Source organism: Melopsittacus undulatus, chromosome 1 (genome assembly GCF_012275295.1).
Source record: "Melopsittacus undulatus isolate bMelUnd1 chromosome 1, bMelUnd1.mat.Z, whole genome shotgun sequence".
NCBI classification, from domain to species: Eukaryota; Metazoa; Chordata; class Aves; order Psittaciformes; family Psittaculidae; genus Melopsittacus; species Melopsittacus undulatus.
This window is the reverse complement of record NC_047527.1, coordinates 95,801,921-95,822,949: the sequence shown is the minus strand read 5'-3', so window position 1 is coordinate 95,822,949 and position 21,029 is coordinate 95,801,921. Positions and strand designations below refer to the sequence as shown.

At 42.2% G+C, this 21,029-nt stretch overlaps 1 protein-coding gene across 7 annotated transcripts in view; it reads right to left on the bottom strand.

The window, feature by feature from the left end:
• The window catches only part of NFATC1 (nuclear factor of activated T cells 1), a 116,236-nt gene that overhangs the window by 24,062 nt on the left and 71,145 nt on the right, over positions 1-21,029 (bottom strand). For 2 of the 7 annotated variants that reach the window (XM_034066791.1, XM_034066838.1), the window contains exon 9: positions 8,263-8,949. In XM_034066791.1, coding sequence (XP_033922682.1) covers positions 8,263-8,949 — 687 coding nt within the window. Of the gene's footprint in view, positions 1-8,262; positions 8,950-18,822; positions 20,460-21,029 lie in introns of those variants that run through there. The other 5 variants (XM_034066887.1, XM_034066931.1, XM_034066970.1 and 2 more) reach the window with 5 other exon arrangements.

Genomic DNA, 21,029 nt, shown 5'->3' with positions numbered 1-21,029 from the left:
TGAAACAATCAACTGTGCTGCACAGAAATCTCCTAGAAAAAACTCCCTCTCTGCCTGTCTATCAGCAACCAGATTTCAATGAATGCAGCTATTATGCACTTTAACTACCAGCCATACGCATGGTCCTATTCCTGATGAACCCAAAGGGAACTGTGTTATTGACTTAAGTGGGAGCAAAGGCAGGCCCTTTGTGGCTCTGAGATCGAGCAACACTAGAGCTTGCTAGCACTTAGCCAAGAGCACTGTACGTGAAGGCAGGGAGTTTACTCATGAGAGTGCTTCCTCTGACACGTATGTGTTTGCTAGGCTGAGCCGGCAGCTTGGTTCAGCCCTGCTCTGCTGAGTGGCAGCAGGGGTCTGTGTGATGCTCTTCTTCCTGGAGAAGAAGGCTTTTCCACAACAACTTCCTCAGCAGTTGTTTTGCCAGGATGGGTTCAGGACATGAGAGCACAGGAGCCATACACAAGCCACGGGGCCACACCTGACGGGCTAACACTGTAGAGCTCAGCAGAATTGTTTCAAACAAACAATATAGTCCTAAAATGAATCGCATCAGAACAAAGCTTTCTCATGAAGCTTGTGCTTCTGCAAGCCACATATTTTCATTGGCCCTCCTCCAGGCTTAAAAGCAGATGTTACCAAGGCTCAGATACAACAACTTCTTCCCTGACCACCAAGGAAAGCTTAGAAAAAATAACCCACAAAACCTTTATCATTTGAAACAGCAATGCCAACAGCCATTACTATGGAAATAGGAGAATGAATCAGGCATGGGAGTGAGAAGTAGCTTCTTCCCTTGCCAACTGCATGGCCACTAGCAAGGCTGCAATGTGAAGATGGCTCTTAGCTGAAAACAGAGGGTGCAACATGGCTTCAGCTAAACGCTTGATGACTCAAGATGGTTTAATGCGAAGGTGCTCATGCCGATGCACATCAAGCAAATACTGGGTTTTCAACACTAAAAATACTCTTGAGTATCAAGACACTGCAAAGTACTGTCTGCTGATTTCTGCAGCTTTCCCATCACCTGGCTAGCCTCCTGCTCCCTCTGCCAGTGTCTCCCAGAGTATGAGTATGGAGTATGAGTATGGAGGCACTCAGGACTTCTTTGAAGGGACTGGAAACTTCTTTGAAAGCCAGAGACTCGAGGACCTCCCTGGGAATCTAAGGGCTGATGCTAGGAGAGAGCAAAGTTCGCTATTAGATTTCATAGCATACTCAAGCTAAGAAGTAGGCAAGTCTGCTCTGTGGGCAACTGCACACATGGGAATGGAGAAAACCAGGAGTGACACTTAGTTTGGTCAGCTGTTCTTCTGGGGGCCTTCTTCTGGTGGGCCTCCAGGGAGACCCAATTCAGCAAACCTGCTAGAAACAGCAAAACCCGATCCTGTGGGTGTGGGTTTTGTGTAAGAGGATACCACTCAACCCAGACGTGCGAGTCCACCAAAGGTCTGACTTGAACACATTACTTCAGTCCTCCCTTACTCATCGCATACAACCCAACCCCCAAATGTTAACGACTCAGCATGTTTTATCACAGTAGCATGTACACTTTCAATCATCATTAGAGACAAGGAGGGTCTAGGCTCAGGCAACAGGCCAGATTAAGTAAAACTTTCCATGAGGAAAGCTATTTGTTTTCTCCCAGAGCTGTGAGGCTTGGCCAAGAGAGAGGGAGGGAAAAGCTCTCCCAAGCCAGACTGAAGTGTAGACAGTGTTCCTGGACTTTGCAGACTACCTGTGTGTTGTTCTAATGACATGTGGACTACTGGAAATCACCGAGTGCACTCAGGAGTTTTCAAAGGCATAATTGTGGCAGCAGCAGACTAAACTTAATGCCTTGAGAGCCAATTGCTTTAATCATGAAGCTGAGATGTATGAAAAAGGATACATTTCAGCAAAAGAATAATTCTGTCTGCTATGGTTCCTGTTCAAATAAACTATATCACCAAACCACGTGTATTTGAAGAATATGGAGGAGTGAAAAAAAGGAACATATGGTTTAGAGGCAGAAAACTTTCATATATACCGTATAGGAGATATATGGACTTGTCAGACATCTAACAGTTCAACACTGTAAGCAATTCATGGGAATGACATTAGCAATAGCTCATATTACATCCACGAGTTACAGCTTTTACTGCAAAAGTTATTTTTAAAAGAGCCATGTTTAAAATGAAATGGCTGGCAGGGCTGCAGCTTTCAGTAACACTTCACCTGTGGTTTTGCCACTTTTACATACTTATTGGGGGCTTAATGCTCCCAATTTACCTTTTCAGAGTAAAATAAAAGTCGCAATGAGTGCATTCATTGGCACAGTGCTATAAAACTCACAGCTGTGCAAAGACAATTGCAAGAACAAAAGACTCCTTGTTTTAAAAAAGATGATGATGTGGTTCTGATACTTTCTGTTAGCCATGTATCTAAACATCAGATACCTTCATTTATGGCCTATGTATTTTCATCTTGCTACACAAAGATTTATAGATCTGATCAAGTCAAGATCAGGATAGAGACCTTTATGAAAGCACCCATGCGGAGAGGAGGAGGTTGAATTAATATACAAACCTTCAGACAAGAGATCTGTCTTTCAGATACTGTTATTCCAGTTCTGGCTCCAACACAGGACTCAAGGTGTTCTGGAAAACAGTTTTTTCAATGGTGGGTGGAACCCTGGCCCTGCTGCCAGCAACGGGAGTGTGCTCCTGATTTCAATACGGCTGGGACTGCATCTCAAAAGCCAAGCTTTGAACCCAGGCAAAGCTTATAGAAGCCAAGATCTTCAACTTCAGTACTCAAATATACCTTGATTAAAGAATCATCCAGGATGCTGCTTCGCTTTCCAATTAAGAACTACTTTTGTAAAGTTCTGTGCATTAATATAACAAATGTGGTCACAGCATGTACAATACACCTTGAAATCTGCTGAGAACGTAAGTCATACATTTTTTCCTGTTGGTACCAATGTGTTTCCCCTTCCTTTTTTGAAACAGCTTCATTTTCATCTGTAATAAAAACTACTTTCTTTGATGTTTCTAAGGGCAGGAAGTAATTTCACAACTGAGTGTCATTTTGTGGCAGGTAAAAAAATCTAAAAGCTTATGGGAGTGCCAGTTACAACCTGAAAAATGTTTCTTGGCATTAGCATGCCTAATTGAACTCTCTCCATCCTGGTGAAATAAAAAGATTTGGAGCTCAGTTCTGTGTTCCACCCAGGCTACACTAGGTCCAGGAAAGGGAAATGGGGATAAAGAAGGTGATTTCTAGCCACCTTCAGCATCTCCTGTTGTGAGCCTGGCCAGTTCCCAGCTGCCTGAACATCCTGAAAGCTGTGTGGACTTATGCTCCACTGCTTCTGGCTTGGGGTTTCTTCTACCATTAAGAAAATAATTTAATGTTTCAAAAAATTAACTGAGCTGCCCTGGTCAACAAAAAAGAAGCCGGATTTGTTTAAGAGCAGATTGGCACAGCTCTTGACCCAAGTCCTAGTTAGAGACCTGGAAAGAGGAGCACGTTCGTAAGTGCGATACAAATCTGGTAAATTTTCACATCCCCTTGAGAGACCAACTGGTTCAAGGGACCAGGGGGAGTCCTTATCAGCTCACAGCTTCCCCAAACTGGCCATCCTTTCCAGGCAATGCTAACTCCACTTCATGCCTCAAAGGGCTGTACAGTACATTAGACTCATTGATCACCAAATAAAATGTTTTCTCTTAAAAGCAACTACTGCATGGACTAGTACTGAAGATGTCCCTTTATGAGCTGCAATACCCTAGCCCCCCACACTACTCCAGGTTAGATCTGAACTGTGAATATCATGTAACCTTCACTGTCTAGGGCAGGGGTGGCATACACACAGCCCTTGTGTTGCCTGCCAACATGCTCCAGCAAGAGCTTCTGGCAGGGAGGACAGGAGACACCTCCATTCTTGCTGCAAAGGACCATGGGCTTCTGCACAGGACCAAGTCCAGGCATCACTGTCACCTTTCAACCACTTTTAATCAACTCTTGCTATGAAAGCAGCAAAGGGAATCAGCCATAATCTACGTTAGGAGGTTTGATTTCAGAATTATTTGAAACGAGTGCTGGTATACAAGCCAGGTACCTTTCAATATCAACAGCACAGCCATAATATATCAGGTATCACTTTATGGGGTGACTTTAAATATGTTCTACAAGTTGACTCATATATTCACATACTCAGATGGACAGCACATTTAACGAGTAGCCCAGGTGGCTACTGTAGATTTTGATTTAAAATAAGATTGCCAAGACCAAAACTTATGTGCCAAAATGGAAGGCTCTTCATGTGCTTCCTTTATATCACTTCAGCTGCCCACCATTACAGAAGCAGAAAAATGACATATATAGGACACATATAAATTCACTGACTCTTTTTTTCCATTTATATTCTGCAGTATAGATGGTCTATATTTGGAGACACTCCAGACAAAAGGGAATTAATATTGCTACTTTGATCCCACAAACTGAAACTAAAAAATTTCTGTTATACCTAGTCCAAGATTGCTATACATATATTAGATGTATAAATCAAACCTCACTGAAGTGGTTACCAAACATAATCTGGCATAGCCAGTTAAACATTTTATTTGTGTGGTAATCCGGTAAATGTTAAATGTCTATACCTCACACTTTGTAAGTACTTTCAGGTAAAACTGGAGGTATTAAATAGCTACATAACACTGTGAAGATACACTTTTTTAATGGAGTGATGCTTTGAGAATGTAATTTATAATGTTATTAAAATATTTCATTACTTTTAAATTACTTTAGGGATGAGGGAAAGAGTTGGTATACTTATAGTAGCAGGCAAAGTAGCAGGCAAGGAAAACAGTCAAGTACATTTGACCTCTCCTGGCTTTCATATTGTTCACAGATGCAAACGTTATAAAAATACTGAAAAAAAGTTTAAACCACGCTGTAGAAAGGGATCAGAACTGAATCAGTGAGATAACAAATTATAAAGAGGTAAAACAGCAGTCAAAAAACTGTCTGTCCTTACTCAACGGGTATGATTTAATATTCTGTTTTTCAGAATATGGTCATAAAGCACAGATATCCCACTCACTCCTCTTCCAAGGAAAACACTTAAAAATGGATATGATACTAACAAGAAACAATGGTGATGGCTTAAAAGTGCCTATAAAATAAAATAAATAAAATAAAATAAAATACAACAAAATTAAATAAAATTAATAAAAAGAAAGTCATGTAAATTGAGTTGCTCCTGTTCAGTATGAGCCACTTTGCAAAACCCATTCTCTCTTATTCCACAGTTATGGCCAGAATTCTGAATGAAATGGCATCAGCACAGAGGCATTGTACATGTGAAGTGCTTTTCATTTTCATTGCAGATCTTGGTGAAGAGCACCTACTAAGAGATCCATGAGGACCAATTACATGTGGTTTCCAGGCAGTCACCATAGTGGTCAAGCTGTCCTCTGTGACTGCAAGATGCAGCCCAGATGTCATCTTTCCATAACTAATAGGTGAGCATGAGAAGGGCATTTTTTACTGAGACAGGATGAGTTGATTAGATAGTTGCTGGGGAGGATAAGATAATATCAGATGTAGCTTCAAGTCACATTTACTGAGGCCTAGGGGTGGGCTGCTGCCACCCAGAGGGGTCCCACTGTACTCCCTGACCTGCAGCAACAATCTTCTTGTCCCTCTCGTGGGCTGGACTCTGCTATTGGACCCAGGGGATGAGGTTCCATGAGCTGGCCCAGTGGAAAACTCTGTGGGTTTTGCTATTTTGGGCAGGTTAATTTTCCATTAGCCTGATCTGCTACTCCATAATCAACTGATATGAGTCAAAGGAAGCAGAAAGAACACATGGCTAAGGGCAAGATGGATCAAGGCCACCCTTTCCAGGGGAGCCTGCAGTTACATCAGATTAAATGTGATGTGAAATCAACGTATGCACTGGTGGTGGCAAGTTTGCCTCTGTGAAATGCAAACAGCATAGACCTATATGGGCTTCCAGCTTGACTCATAGCTTCATATTGTGTGACTGAGGCATGCCAGGGCTCTGCATGGTTTGAAGAGAGGGTCTTTGCCAGCACAAGTCCCACAAGATACGCTTCCCACCTTTAGCACCTCTGACACATATTTTCTTTCATGACTGTCCAAATACTGAAACAAATAAGACAGGAGTAGTTCACTCGTAATTTCTACAAGGGATTCATTCTGTCAGCAAGACAAGATGACCTTTTTCTTCAGGCAGTGAGATAAGGCACAGATAAGACGGGCAGAGCACGTAGGTTATGCTCCATCAGTGTGACCCCTGAGACAAACCTCAGAACCAGTTTAGAAATAGTAAAGGGACTTCCTCTGGTTACTTCTGATTACCACCCTTAGGGAACAGCTGGTGTTTAATTTTTTTTTGGAACTACATTAAGTTGATTTTTTTCTATTACATATTATTGCTATGCCTGTTATGTCTATGAATTCTTTCTTGGCCTACAGTTTTTGTGGTCAGCCACAGAACCATTCTGATAGCCTGCATGATGCTAAAGGGAAGTATATCTGGATTTGGCTAGTTGAAGGTATCTTCAGTATCAGTGCAGATGTACATGGTGATTTCTACAGCTACTTCTGATTTCCTGTCAGAGGACTGGTGTGCGTGTGTGTCCAGAAGAGGGGATGGAAGACAGATGGGGTAAAGACTAAACCATTTACGCTAAACACTAAAATCTCTCTTTCAGACCGCATGGTAGCAAAGTTCCTCTGTTTCTCCAAGAGAAACCTGAAGTAGAAATTGCTGAGGAGCTTCACCCTTCATCCTTGAGCTGTAGTCTCATCTCTCCAGCAGCGATCAGCCAAAGGCGGCTTTCATAGTGCTGTCAAAGAAATGGTTGCTGGATTTTGGAGAAGTAAGGCAGAAAGGCTGCCCATTTTTTGTGCTTTTACAGAAAAACAGCTACAGAGTAGGTTTAGATTTTATTTGTATTCTCTTCCTTCCATAGGTAACTTCTGGTTTCTCTCAAAATCAAAGTTTGGGCATGGCTTTTTGTTTTGTTTTGTGCATGTTTCTTGTTTGGTTTGTTGAAATCTTGCTCTTACGGCATGGGTGTGTGGTAAAAATGCATGTTACATAAAGAAAAAAGATACCTTGTCACAAAAGATATGTTGTGAAAAACTTCAGTGAACTGAACTTCTAATTAGGAAAAATTCCTTAGACCTGTCTATCATGTAACCAATAATAACTTCTGTTAAGAAAAATCATTTTGCCAGAGCTGAAAAGCAAAAGGCTTTTCTCAAGCTCCAAAACATTCATTTGTAATCCTGATTCAGTGAGTATCATGCTGTTTAAAATAGAATGACTAAATGTCCTTTTTTTAAAAAAAAAAGTGCTATGAATTGTCTTTAAATCCTCCCTGAAAGACAATCGCATTCAGATGTTCCTTGGCACCAATTAGTTTCAATGCAGACATTTCTTCTTCAGAAAGTATGGTATGGTTATATAAAGTTATGTGGCTATTGGAAGGGAATGCACGTACTGCATTAAGGTGAAGGTCCAGAATACTAGTGGGATACTTAGTCACAAGTGCTAAATCATAGTTCAGTGAGGTCATATAATTAAATTCCAGATTATCCCTTTTATTATGTTCGCCTAATAAATCTTTGGAAACTAGGGTCTGACAAGTTCATCACAGCATTTTAACTTTTCAGTGGTGCGTGTAGAATACATATAGAATCTTACAAAAGCAAAGAAAAGGCAGCAAGGCCACAATAAGAATGGAAGAAAAAGTAGTCTTAATGTCAAATCACAACACACTGAAAAGTTACACTGAAAGATGTGCTTCCATTTTTAATTTGAACCTTCTCAACTGAAGTAGAGCAGTTTATCATTTAGTTCCAATGAACAGATTTGCACATCAGACACTTCACTACTTTATGGATGGGGCAATGTTAAATATGTTTTTACTGCAGTTCCACAGGTCACTGGCATGGGCATAGGCCAAGACCATATGGTTAAGATTACTGCAACACAGCTATTGGTCATGCAGCTAGCTCTACGGTAATAGCATTTAATGCTCAGATAATATGGTTTCATTATCACAAACGAAATTAAAGAGCCCTTCCCCATACAGAGACAATCCAAGCAAAAGTCCGCACCATTCCACCAGGCTGTTAATTGAACGTTTTTCCATCAGGATTCAAAAGAAGGAGGTGGTTAAGGGAACTCACTGATTTAGCAACATGGTTGAACGCAAACCTATGCTGTGGAAGACTTACCATCATCCAGGTACATCTGGTCCAATTCCTCAGGTTCTCGCTTGATCGTTACAGGAATAGGGGCCAAATTATGATTACTTTCCTCATGCAACTCTGGCAATGACAGTGGTTGGGTTGTTGGAGATTCATTTCTGTGAACCTTCGGCAGTTGCTGCTGCTGTTGACCCATTATGGATGAGTGAGTTGGACTGCAGGACTGCAAATAGGTTGGCTCTTGGGTAACAGATGGAACTGGAGAAGAGGGACTGTTGGGATAGAGTGTTTGTTGATAACCAAGGGGACAGCTACTGCTCAGATGTTGACTCACCTGCGGCTGCAGCATGATGTGAGATGATTGCTCGGGGGAGCTTGGGTGCACAACTATAGACCTTGGCACTTCCTGTATGGTGGGGACACCTCCAGCGGGCTGCTGAAGTCCGAGGTGACTGTGGCCTGGGTTGGGGATGCACTTGTAGGGAGAGGACGAAAGGTCGTGCAGCTTGGGGCTTGCGTTGGGAGAGGGTGACATCACGGCATTTCTCTGCTGACAGGAGGCAAAGCCAGCCACGAGGCACGAACCAGGATCAGGGGGCATCATGATCTGCTGGCTGTAGTATGGTTTAGAGAGAGGGCTTAAGCCTTGGTTCATTGGTCCACAGGTTTGAGCAGGCTCATAGTCATCTGTGGGTTCTGTTTTTATAATTGGAACTGTTAAAAGAAAAAAGTTTTAAATAAACATGAGTTGCGTATTGGTATGATCAAGTTGGCTTGTGGCTAGGATACCCTTTGCAAAACAAACAACGTCTTGAATAAGACTCTGTGTGTCTTTTGCCTAGTTCTCCCACCCTATAAAAAAAATGAATGAGTCATCAGCACAAGAAAGTCACAGCTGGTTCTAATATTGAAAAGGACTATTTTCTTTGGACTCTCCTCCAGCACTAATGTGCTATAAAAATCTATTTGCAAATAGCTGTGCTTCAGTAGAAGCTTTGGACCCAAGGGCTCCATGGATTTGTAGTAATCAAAGCAAGAATTTTAACTTGGATATACTACTGCATTTCTACAGCTACTGATGGCCCATTTGATAAATGTCTGCACGTTCGGTAAACTGGAACATAATAAGGTAGAGATGGGGCCTGAAGAATTCAGTGAAAGTAAAATTGCAAAGATACAAGAAAAATTACTATATACAAGAAGTTTTGAATTGTGAGGGCATTTCTGAAAGAGCAGGATTTGATTTATTTAGTTTTTACATGATTGTGTTTAATCTTACTAACTAGCCGGTGGGTGTAAAATATTCAGTAAGTTCCATCCAACTCTCAGTGATCCCAAGTCAGATCCAAAATGCTAATGCCAGTTCCTAACAAATGTTAACTCAATCTCTGGCTACCAAGAAAAACTGACTCCTATTCTAGACCTCTGCTTGCTCTACTCATTGTCCCAAAAGAGGCTCTGACTGAGCTGTCAAGCCACATCATTAAATACCACCAGCACATGGACAGAATGACTCTATGAGCACTAACTCAGTCATAACAAATGTAACAGTAGTAATAAATGCTTTCTCAAATCAGAAAAGAGAGCCCTCCTCGAGTCAAAGTGTCTTTTAGACATTGGCTTTCTCTCTCAAATCAGACAGAGTTTCCTTTGCTGCATCTCCTACAACATAGTGCATAGGTAAAAGGCACCCATTTTCTCCATCAGGAAAATTATAATCTGTAGATGTATTTTTGTTAGCCAGATGCAACTCTAATGTATACAACAATTGAGTATGGATGCACAGTGGTATTTATCTTCTTTCCCAAAAAGAGATCCACAGGAACAGCTGTGGCTTGAAGGGGCTGTTGGAAATTTATGATGACACCAAAGAGTATCTTTCAGAATATTAGAAAACCGACCAATTGTGGCACAAAGTTATTAATGAAACATCTCTGCAAAACTTAGCTCAGAGCATACCCATGCTATATGAGTGTCTTTGACTGCATTTTTATTTTCATGTGTTCTACAAAAACCTTTATACATTCTCCAGGTGTTTAGTATGCTCATGTACAAGTTTTTTTAACCCCTAAAAATGCACGTGTGTGCCTGTGTACATGTAAAACCTCTTTTAACACTCACAAATTTTGCTGCTGGTGAATGCACTTCACTACCCTTGTTTTACAGTCCCCCAGCCTCTTGTTAACTTTGCTCCTTTTATGTTCTTTTACATATAGATGCTTGTAACACTTGTTTCAAGATTTCTAGCACCCCTAGTAAAAATATGGCTATATACGTAACAGATGCACAGGTGCTGCTCAAGATGAATGTGCTAAGGATAATGGATTGTCATTGGATTCCTCATAATCTTATTTTCACCTGCTCATGTGCTGCATACAAGCTAGCAGGCTACTAATGCACTTGGTTGCAGAGAAGCAGATTCCAGATTCAGTGACAGCTTTGTAAGACCAATATCACACCTTTTATGAAAATGCAAGACCAAAGAAACGCACCTAGATAAACACAGCAGCTCAGATATTGTAAGAAAATACCTTTAACAAGTTCCTGAGCTAGCAAATATTCTCACATGTTTTATATTAGGTTCACTGTACTAGCACTAACCACAGCACAGCTGGAAATATGATGGTTGTTGAACACTGAATTTTCCCAATATATCACTGTTATAGAAACACCTGTGCTAAATAATTCCAAGCTCAACCACTGGCAATTCAACTCCAATAAACCTTGGAGTTGTCTGACTTGTTATAACCTAGGGAAAGGTTATAGCCCTGGTGGCAGGCAGGCTGGAGGCTTTAAAGACAACAGGTTCCTCATCTCAGGCTGTTTTCCCATTGTAGCTCATCTACAGCACATCTTTGCCACTTGGTTTACCAGACACTTTTGTTACTTTTTTTTCTTTATAAAAGCAATGCCTGGGGTCTATTTGGAGATCTGATTAGTGGCCTTAAACACTGGGAATCTGTTTTCATATATTGCTACACCAAAATATACCTGTTTCAACCAACAGAGGGTAACCAGTAAGTCCTGTTCTGGACTAGGCAACGGACTGATGGGTGGAAGGCACACTATTCCAGCCTTGTTAGTCCAAAAACTCTCTTGGAGGTGGTGAAAGCAACCCAGGACACTCCTGGCTGCCCATAACTTCAGATATCAGAGGGAAAATAGAGACTGGCATTAATTACAGGACTAGTCAGTGTAAGTCACAGTATTTTGTTTGCTGATGGTAGGCTGGTTATCAGAGAGGGAAACAGGAAGAACGGATATGAGATTAAGTGGGACCTCCATTTTATTTGACAACTGTTTACATTGTCTCCTTGTACTGCTCTGAACTGATAATACTTAGCATAGTTTATTTAATGTAATAGGAAACCAACTACCCTTAAATAGACAGCCACTACCTGAACTTAGTCTTACAGGTGTCTGAATTTGTTCAACTGAATTGTCTCCATTAAATTTTTTTACCATGTTTTTTTCAACACAGTTAAAAAAAGTCTCCCCCTACTAAGTATCATAAGTTTTGTTTTCATGCTAATCTCATCACTAGCATGGGTATCACACTGAAACACAGAAGAGGCATTAATGGTGAAACCGTGAAAGGCTTTGTATCTGATTTCTCAATGCTTTGCATTAGTACAGCCATTTAACACTGCAGATTGACCGTCTGGATCTTACCAAGCTGGGATGCAGCAACTCACTGCCCTTAAAAAAAGTGTAAATGTCTTCACAGGGCCCCAGTTTGGAGAAGGAAGCACTGCAGGATTTATTTTTAATTTCTTTTTTTTTCTGGAGAAATGCTTACTAATGACCCAGATGATGTGGAATCAGACCTGCAAAGCTGAGCCTGTCAGCAGAAACCTAAGACATTCACACTTCCCTTGCTGGCTAGACCTCAACTTCTGTATTTTACCTGAGTAACTACATTACTTGACTTGTGGGGGACAGATATACCACAAATTGCTACCTTACACCAACAGTTTATTTATGACACTTTATCCTGTATCTGCTTCTCCGCAGCCTACGTAACTTTCAACAAAAGGAATAACAGCAGGCCAGAACTCTGTTAATGTTTGAATTTCCAAACTCAACTCAACTGAGCTGTGGGTCTGACCTCCTGGTCATTCTGAAAACACTTTGAATGTGTCAAAAGTTGGTGTAAATATCTTTAAATTCTTTCTTTAAAAGCAACTGTTTACTTGCACCTTACAAAGTACTGCAGAAGGCCCAAGGCAGGAGCTGTGGGTATTTCAAGGCACACCTTCCAAAACCGATGCAGGACCCACCTGTACCTGTATACTCACTGGCTACCCACTCACCATCACAGTGTCTGTGGTGTTACTCAAATGAGTTTAAATACTCACATGTAATAAGGCTACCAGTTCCTAACACACTCTACCCTGTGTCTCAGTAACTTCTGGGGGGCTGAGATCCTCCAGTGGGGTGAACAGCTGCAGCACAAATCTTAACATGCCCAGCTTCACAATTTTCCCCTAGGAAGAAACACAGTGGGTTCCTCTAGAGCAGTCAGAGCTGATCTCTGGCCAGTTGTGGACTTGCATTACTGCTTACCTACTGACTCATGCTTGATTAATGGCAAATCTTTACACACCTGAGCTAGAAAAAGGGGTTTCATTCTCAAATACATCCCTGTGGAGGCATGGTGTAAGCTAGATGCCATAACACACATACATTCCTACCATCGCTCACTTGCACAAGTGAGTATTTCACACAGGGAAATGCGATGTGATACACAAGAATACAGTTCATTTTCTCAGGATTAATGTCTAATAGAGAAAAGCATTAGCCTGACTAACTTCCACCTAAAATACTTCAAATCTTAAATGACCTAGTAGAAACCTGCCAGTGGAAAGAGACACTCCTAGTCACACAGCAGGCCTGGACTGACAACTCAGTGGCAAGCCCTACAGCAGTTCAGAATCTACAAGCACTTCTAGCAGAAACCGGATTATTTCTTAAATTCAGCAGAGCCTTATCAAATAGCAACAAGCAAATACAAGCTGGGTGGAGACTGGATTGAGAGCAGCCTTGAGAAGAACTTGGTGGTGTTGGTTGACGAGAAGCTCAACATGACCCAGCAATGGGCACTCACAGACCACAAAGCCAACTGTGTCCTGAGTTGTATCAAAAGAAGTGTGACCAGCAGTAAAAGGGAGGGGATTCTCCCTGCCACAGTACTGCATTCAGCTCTGGTGTCCCCTACACAAGAGGAACATAGACCTGCTTGAGCAAGTCCAAAGAAGGAACATGAAGATGCTTTGAGGGCTGGAGCACCTCTGCTATGAAGACAGGCTGAGAGAGCTGGGCTTGTTCAGCCTGGAGAAGGCTCTGGGGAGACCTTAGAGCAGCTTCCAGTGCCTAAAGGGAGCCTACAAGAAATCTGGAGAGGGACTTTTGACAAGGGCAGGTGGGGACAGGACAAGGGGGAATGGATTCGAACTGACAGAGGGGAGACTGAGATCAGGTATTAGGAAGAAATTTTTCCCTGTGAAGGTGGTGAGGACCTGTAACAGGTAGCCCAGAGAAGTTGTGGCTGCCCCATCTTGGAAGTGTCAAAGGGCAGGCTGGAAGGGGATTTGAGTAACCTGGCCTAGCAGAAGGTGTCATGGCAGGGGACTGTAACTGGATGATCTTTAAGTACCCTTCCAATGGCTAAAATGAAAAATTGTGGCTGACTTTGCCATGCACTGAGAGGATAATAAATGCTAATAATAAATGGCAATGAAGCCAGGATTTGTGAAATTGTAAACAGAAAATGTTGAGTTTTTATATACATTCAGACTGAAAAGTATTGTTACTCACTTAAGAGACCCTACTGTGCTTAACAGACCCCTGCCATAAAAAGCAAAAAATGAGTGTAAGTTTGGTTTGTATGGTGAAATTTTAAACTTGTTACTTCACAATGCATTAGGTTGGCTGGCATGATTTTTAATGGTCCTCAATTTTGAATATTAAAGTATGACAGAACTCACCATTCTAAATTAGTCTGATCAGCAACTTAATCTGTGCTGACTGGTTTTCAGTGGTTTGATGGTGCCTTCTTAGACTCTGGATTCATGTCATTATGTCATCTACTTTAATACAAAGTTCTGAGAACCACACATTGGCAGCAGCCCTGGCTATAAATCAAAGCTTCTTACTCAGAGAGACCAGAGTTATGACATCATACTGAGGCACTGGTTGGAAGACAATGGTCCTTCTGTGTGGGTCTGAATCTGGGAGAAATATTCCAAGCAGTTCTGCAAGCCCACATTTAAATGAAAGGCCTTTCTAGCAGGTAAAAACTTAATATATCAAATCTTGAAGAAAAATAATAAATCATGCACATTCAGTAAAGGGAGTCAGAAAGTGCTTATATATAAATTATATGTATTTCTGACAATTCTAACAAGTCTGTTTGCTTTTACACTTTAGCAATCCAGATGGGTTTTTAAACTTTTTTTTCTATTAAAATATGTGAACTGAGAAAATATAAAAATATAAATTAAACAGATGTTTATCCTGATGAACATTAAACTACCAAATTCCCATTTCCATGTAGTATTATCAATGCAGACATTTATGGCACTATAATATATTTATTTTACCCTTAAGTTTGATTGAACCTATCAAACAAAATAGCCACCTTTCACAGTGCAGACTATGATGCAGTTCCCTGGCACTGGCACACAGATTTTGGTTAGCATATGAAAAGCAAAACACTACTTTTTCATCATGGACGCACACACATTTCTTCAACTTCTGGACTAAACATCTCATAATTGGTAAGAATTTGGGATGAGACTTTCAAAGAGGGCTGAGGAGTTAGGTGGCGAAATCTCCATTACTGAGCTGAGCTTTGAAATGCCATTTGTGCCTTCAAAATCCTGCCGCATCAGTTTTGAGCCAGGCAACACACCCCCGTCACCACAAACCAGATGTTCCTTCAGAAGATGCTGCACAGGTCATCCCAACTGCTGCCACACCTCTACTGCTGGCAGGCTGGAGACACAGTGAGCGACGTGGACACATCTCCATGTACAGCTCAGACATTCTGGATTTGTGAAAAGACAAAATTCTGGCCACTGTGGCTGCACCATCTGGATCCAGCAGCCTTAACAGAGTGAGGACCTCACCCCTTGTTCTTCTGACTCTGGAGCAGTCTGGTGTTGGGGAGAGGCAATGGGCTGGCTGCCTTTGGAAACTACAATCCCCCTGTTTTGCAACACAAGAGCAGCAGTGGCTGAACAAAACTCTCTGAAATACCCTGCCAACATATCCGCAGCAGTGGCAATCTCAGCAACAAGGGACAGGCACTCAACCCCAGGCATCTTGTGAGACAGTCACTACAGGGACCTTTGCAGTTGCTGTCCGTGAACTGGGTATTTTTCCTTAGGAACCAACTCAACCAAAACAATTTTTAAAGGTCAAGCTACTATCAAGCCTTTGTTTTTTAGCTAGTAAAACCAGAGCATGGTGACTCTAACAAAGGGAGCCTCATGCTATCAAGAAGCTGCAGGCAGTACAGATGTGCGATTGGAGCTTTTATCTACTGAAGTATCTGAACTCACTGCTTATGGGCACTGTTCATCAGGAGGACTACCCCTAACACATGCCTGCCCGCCCTCTTTGGGTTTATGTGTATATATTTTTATAGGATCAGATGCATATGCACAGTTTTATACAAGAATAGCCTCCAGGTAGATGGAAGCCTTGCACCTATAATCTTGGACAATGCCATTATCTGATTAGAAAGTACTTTTCATCCAACTCATTTACTAAATGCTTTTCACCAGCTGTTAAACTATTAGGTTAATCAATGCATATTTATCAGACAGAAGATTATACATGGTAGCTTGGTGCATACACTGTTAAACCAATTGAGGGGGAGTGGAAGGTAGGTGGAGGGCATTTGGGTTGTGTTAGTACAGAACACAACAGAAAGCATTAGCTTTCTTCTAAAAAAGAAGAAGAAATTTCTTAAAAGACACGACTCATTTTTTATCTTAATACCTTGCTAAATCCTACAATGTGGAAAAGGATAAATCAAGTCCTGTGGTATGCCTGCTTGGGGCTGCCCTACTGCTGCTCCCACAGTGGCTCCACCGCTGCCTTGATTTGGAGGTTTAAATGAGCACAACACCTAGGCTGCATTGACCAAAGCTTTCTATGTCAGACATGCTAAGATTCACTGGGACGAGGTCTTGTTTGATGCTGCAGCACAACATTACACTGTCAGGAATGCTGGTATTACTTCTGCTATCCCAACAAGGGGAGGAGAGTAAGAAAGTGAGGGCTGCAGGCAGGGGTCCCACGAAGCACCAACACAGGGGCAGCCTGACATTGCTCATCCCTTGCAGTCATGTAGGAAGCTCTGCAAAGATGGACTGGCAGAAAGGTATCCTTACTGTGCCAGTCCTATCCACAGATCCACCCTCTCCAGAGAGGTGTCTGTACATGGCTGACCTCAGCCATCTTGGCTCTAACTTGGTCTTTGTCTTCAGCGATGGCTGCAGACCCTACGACAGCCAGAAAAACACATCTTTGTCCATACATTTTGCCTCCAGCAGCCATCACCACCATGACCCCTTTAGGATCAGTCACTGTGCTAGGTTAATTATGGTGATCAGCCACTCGAGGAGAATGAAAATAAGCATTTCCTGTAATCCAGTTCATGTAATCCTAAACCCTGTTCTCTCTCATAGAAGTTCTGCCTTTGGCTTTTAAAGTAATTGGAAGAGCCTAAAGCCCCACACTTGCTAACATATGCATGTGAAATCGCTGGAAAGCAAGGGAGTGAGTCTTCAAAATGCTCATGCAGAGGAGTTCGGTGACCTAAACTACAGAGTGGGTTTTGTCATTTGAAGGGGAATATTTGAAAACGGAGGTACTGCCAAAAGACAACTCTATGCACTGGAAGTTAACTATTATGGGTGATCACTGCTGTGTGACAGAGCCTGATGGTTAGGCACAGCCAGGGGTTTCTACACAGTGCTTGTCCACCCCTGCCTGTTCTAAGGACATCTCACAGGTAATGCTCCTTCTTGATCTTCCAGCTGAAGATGGAGCACCACACAGTGAGGCAGTTTTACCTCTAAAGATCAAGACGATTGCATGTGCAGGTCAGATGCCACTGGCTAGGCTCCGGCTGACAGCTAAAATGGGATGTCACCTAGATGAAATACAGGCAGCTCTAGTGGGGACTGAGCAACTGGGAGCAAAAGTACATGAGGCTGTGATGCTATAAAGTGTAATGTGCATCTCTGCTTCACCACAGACCTCATGTAGATGCTGGAAGGGAGCAGAGCGGCTGATTCACCTGGTGATGATGAATTTTGTGATCCACTTATATGGAAACAGGACTCTGACAAAATCTCACCTGCTTCTTGTTATTCTGCCAGATGCCAAAAGTAACAATCAGCCAACTAGCAGCCAAAATGAAATAAACTATAACAGCACATAGTGCAAAAATTAGCAACCATGATTCATATTTTCATGTAAAATAAAATCCCTTGGGGCCAACCTTCACCCATCATCTCTCCTTTTTCGCCCCCTGATCTGCATAGGCTTTGCAGCACCCTGGCAGCTCCCTGGGCTGGATGGAAACACTTCCAACAGGTCCAAGGCTTCAGGCCTGACTCAGCTGCACTTGGTCCCCTCATACATGGCCCCAGGAATGTGGCCCTGACCTACGGAGGGCCAAGGTGTAATGCACTTGTACTGACTTCCATGTCCCTTCCTCTGGCTCCCCAGGCCAGCTGCAAGGTACCATTGAGATGCTGCCCACCGTGGCACTTGTGTGGTCATGTTGCATATGCTGCTGGTTAGGATCCTTTCATAACCCAAGCACTGAATTTGGCCTTGCTTCCCCAACCGCCCCCAAATCACTACTATTTTGCAGACATAGCTAGGCTAATACTTTTGCCAGCCTCAAGCATGAAAATTCAATGAATACTGAAAAGGTGAGAGGTGTCAGGAGATGATCAGCAAAAGCTATGCTGTGTGTGACATGAGAGCTGCAACACTTTGCATCCCCCTTTAATTGTTTCCAGCTAAGGCCACCAATTGTCGCCTTTTAACTTAGAAAGTGAGTTGTGGGCGGAAGAGATGAGGTGAAACAGGCACGGCTCCTCAACGCAATCACTAGAAAACTGCTGATTGTAGGGCAGGCATGAGATAATTTTAGAGCAGAAGCAGGAAGTTAGGAGGATGCTGACAGCAATGCAGTGGGTACCGCTCACCCCTTTCAGAAGCACTCCAAGAGCTTCACTTTTGTGCCACCGGGCTGTAATCAACAATACTGAGGCATATCTAGGCACTACAGGTAAGCTCTCAGCACAGCTCTGTACCCACAGATTCAAAGGACCTCCATCCTCATCAGGCCATTGTCTATGTGATCAGGTTTTCAGAGGAGCTCAGCATTCTGGGCTTGGGCAGGTGCCTGCAGGGAGGCAGTGGAACTGCAGAAAAGCTAGGTCTGTGAGTGAAGGCAGTGCACTTGGAAATCTGGCCCTGTGTGTGGTGAAACACACCTGAAAATTAAAGTTGCCCAGGATATCAACACAATTTTAATAAATACTTGAAGTACTGAAATGATTTTTTAATAATGCTTCAACAATTAAGAATCCTGACAGAAAGAGAAACCGGACATATTTCATCAACTCTTTGCAAAAGCGTGTTTTTCATTCCAGTAAAACAACTACATCAACTTTCCTTTTTCCATCTTATTAAATATTTCCTAGACAAACTAGTCTTTCTTAGTCAAATACCACTACTTGTATAAATAAATTCAAATACTTTTTTCTGTTCACCATTCTTGATATCAATATTCATTGAGATAAGAGAAATCATAGAGAGCATTCGCTCCTATCTGTGAAAAATAAGTTCTTGAACATGTTTCCTCTATTTTGATGTAACTACTTAAAAGAAATCTGAATAAACAGAGATCTAACCCTTATCATCCACTGTGTTGTTTAAAGTCTTCCGAACTGGAGAACTCCTTCAGCTTTCTTAGCAGATGAAAGCACAGGATTTGGAACCACAGCATGCACGTCTGGCTGCTTCTGTTCTTCTTCGGCCTTTCCAGATTAGTTTATATCTCAAATGCTACTGCTTACTTCTAGTGATTGCAGAAGACTATAACTCCTTTTTGAAATGCATATATGGGCCAATGGTATAACAAATGCATAGAAGCGAAATGATACACTCTCATAACCAGAAATGAAACCAAAGCATTTTTCTAGAGGGTAGGGTCCACAAGTGCAGGGCTCACCAATGATCTTCCACAAGTGTACTGCTGCACATAGTGGGGCTGCAGAGCACACCTGCACAGAGCTGCAGCAGTGAAGGGACTTTAAAAGCCAAATATCCAAGCATCTGCTCATTGTGCTTGTCTCAGACTCCTGACTGGAGGGTCCAATCATGTGCCTTCCTCCTCACATTCTGATGGGATGTGGCAATGCAAAACCTATCAGTATTTACCATATGAGCTGTGGGAATTCACCAGTGACAGAATGGTATGGAAATTACCTATATTTCTGTGCATGTCTGGGGAGGAGTCTCAAGAGCCTACAGTCTACAGGCTCCAGGACAAAACTGATACGCAATTGCACAGCGATGCGCAATACTGAAGCAATGCTAAAAAAAGATGACTTTACAGTCACTTCTGTATGAAATAGAACTATTGGTCTATATTAGCACAATATAGGCTAATACAGGATTCTGAGATTGCTTAAATTCAGCAGAACAGTAAATAAAAATTTCAGTTAAAACTGGATTACAAGTACTTAGGTTTATGGCCTGTCCCAAGCCAAAGACTTAAACAAGCCCATTTTCCAGACCTTGGCCCCATTTGTGAAGCCTCTACTTTCTGTCTTGTTTTGTTATTTAAAGTTTTCATTTACAAAGCAGTAAGATTTTAATTTTTACAGCATTTTTTTTCCTCTTTCTGAGTCAGGAGCTCATCTTCAGCAAGTAAGCCCCTGCTTTGCAAAACACTTGAGTTAACACAGAGAGAAAGTACAATCCTGCCAAATCTCTGCAGCCCAGGAAAGGCCTTATGGCGGCGAAACAGTAACACTGCTGGAGAGTGCAGCTTGTGCTGGCTGCGTGTCACAGAGTTGTACTCCATACAGATGCTATAGGATCATCCACAGGAGATGGGATGAATGAGTCCACGTGTCCCTGGATCCACTGGCTGTTTCCCCCTAGGGAACGAGGAGAGATAGGAGCTATGGGGGAAAAAAAAAACACCTATTGTTCTGTGGTCAGTGTGGGAGCCACACAGCTAGCCCATGGCTCTCCCACTGGCTGCACCATCTGCATATGCCCACATCCACCCCAGGAGCATGGACAGCAGGCTCACACAGTACCGAGGCTTTAATCCATATACAGTGTTTTGCTTTGGCACAATCCAGTTAAGCTGTAAAATAATGTCTACTGTGCAAGATGCAGCTTTTAAAGGATCCCTCATGCAGATATACCTGCAATATTATGGCAGGCACTGAAATGTTAGCATTTTGACTAGTACTAAAGTACGAAAGGAGAAGAAGCTTACGGGACACCATCTGACTTGTGTAAAACCACATCTTACACTCGATGATCACTCTGACATTTGCTTGTCAAAACCCTAGACCTTCTGTGTTCATTGGATTTGTTTAAACAAGCGACAGTGTTACCTGGACCAAAACAGAGCTTATCTCCTTTACAACTTTTTACACTGCTCACTCAGTGATTGTTGATGCAAGTATTTTTTAATTCATGAGCTGAACTTAAATTTTCTGTAATATCTCAAAACTTTA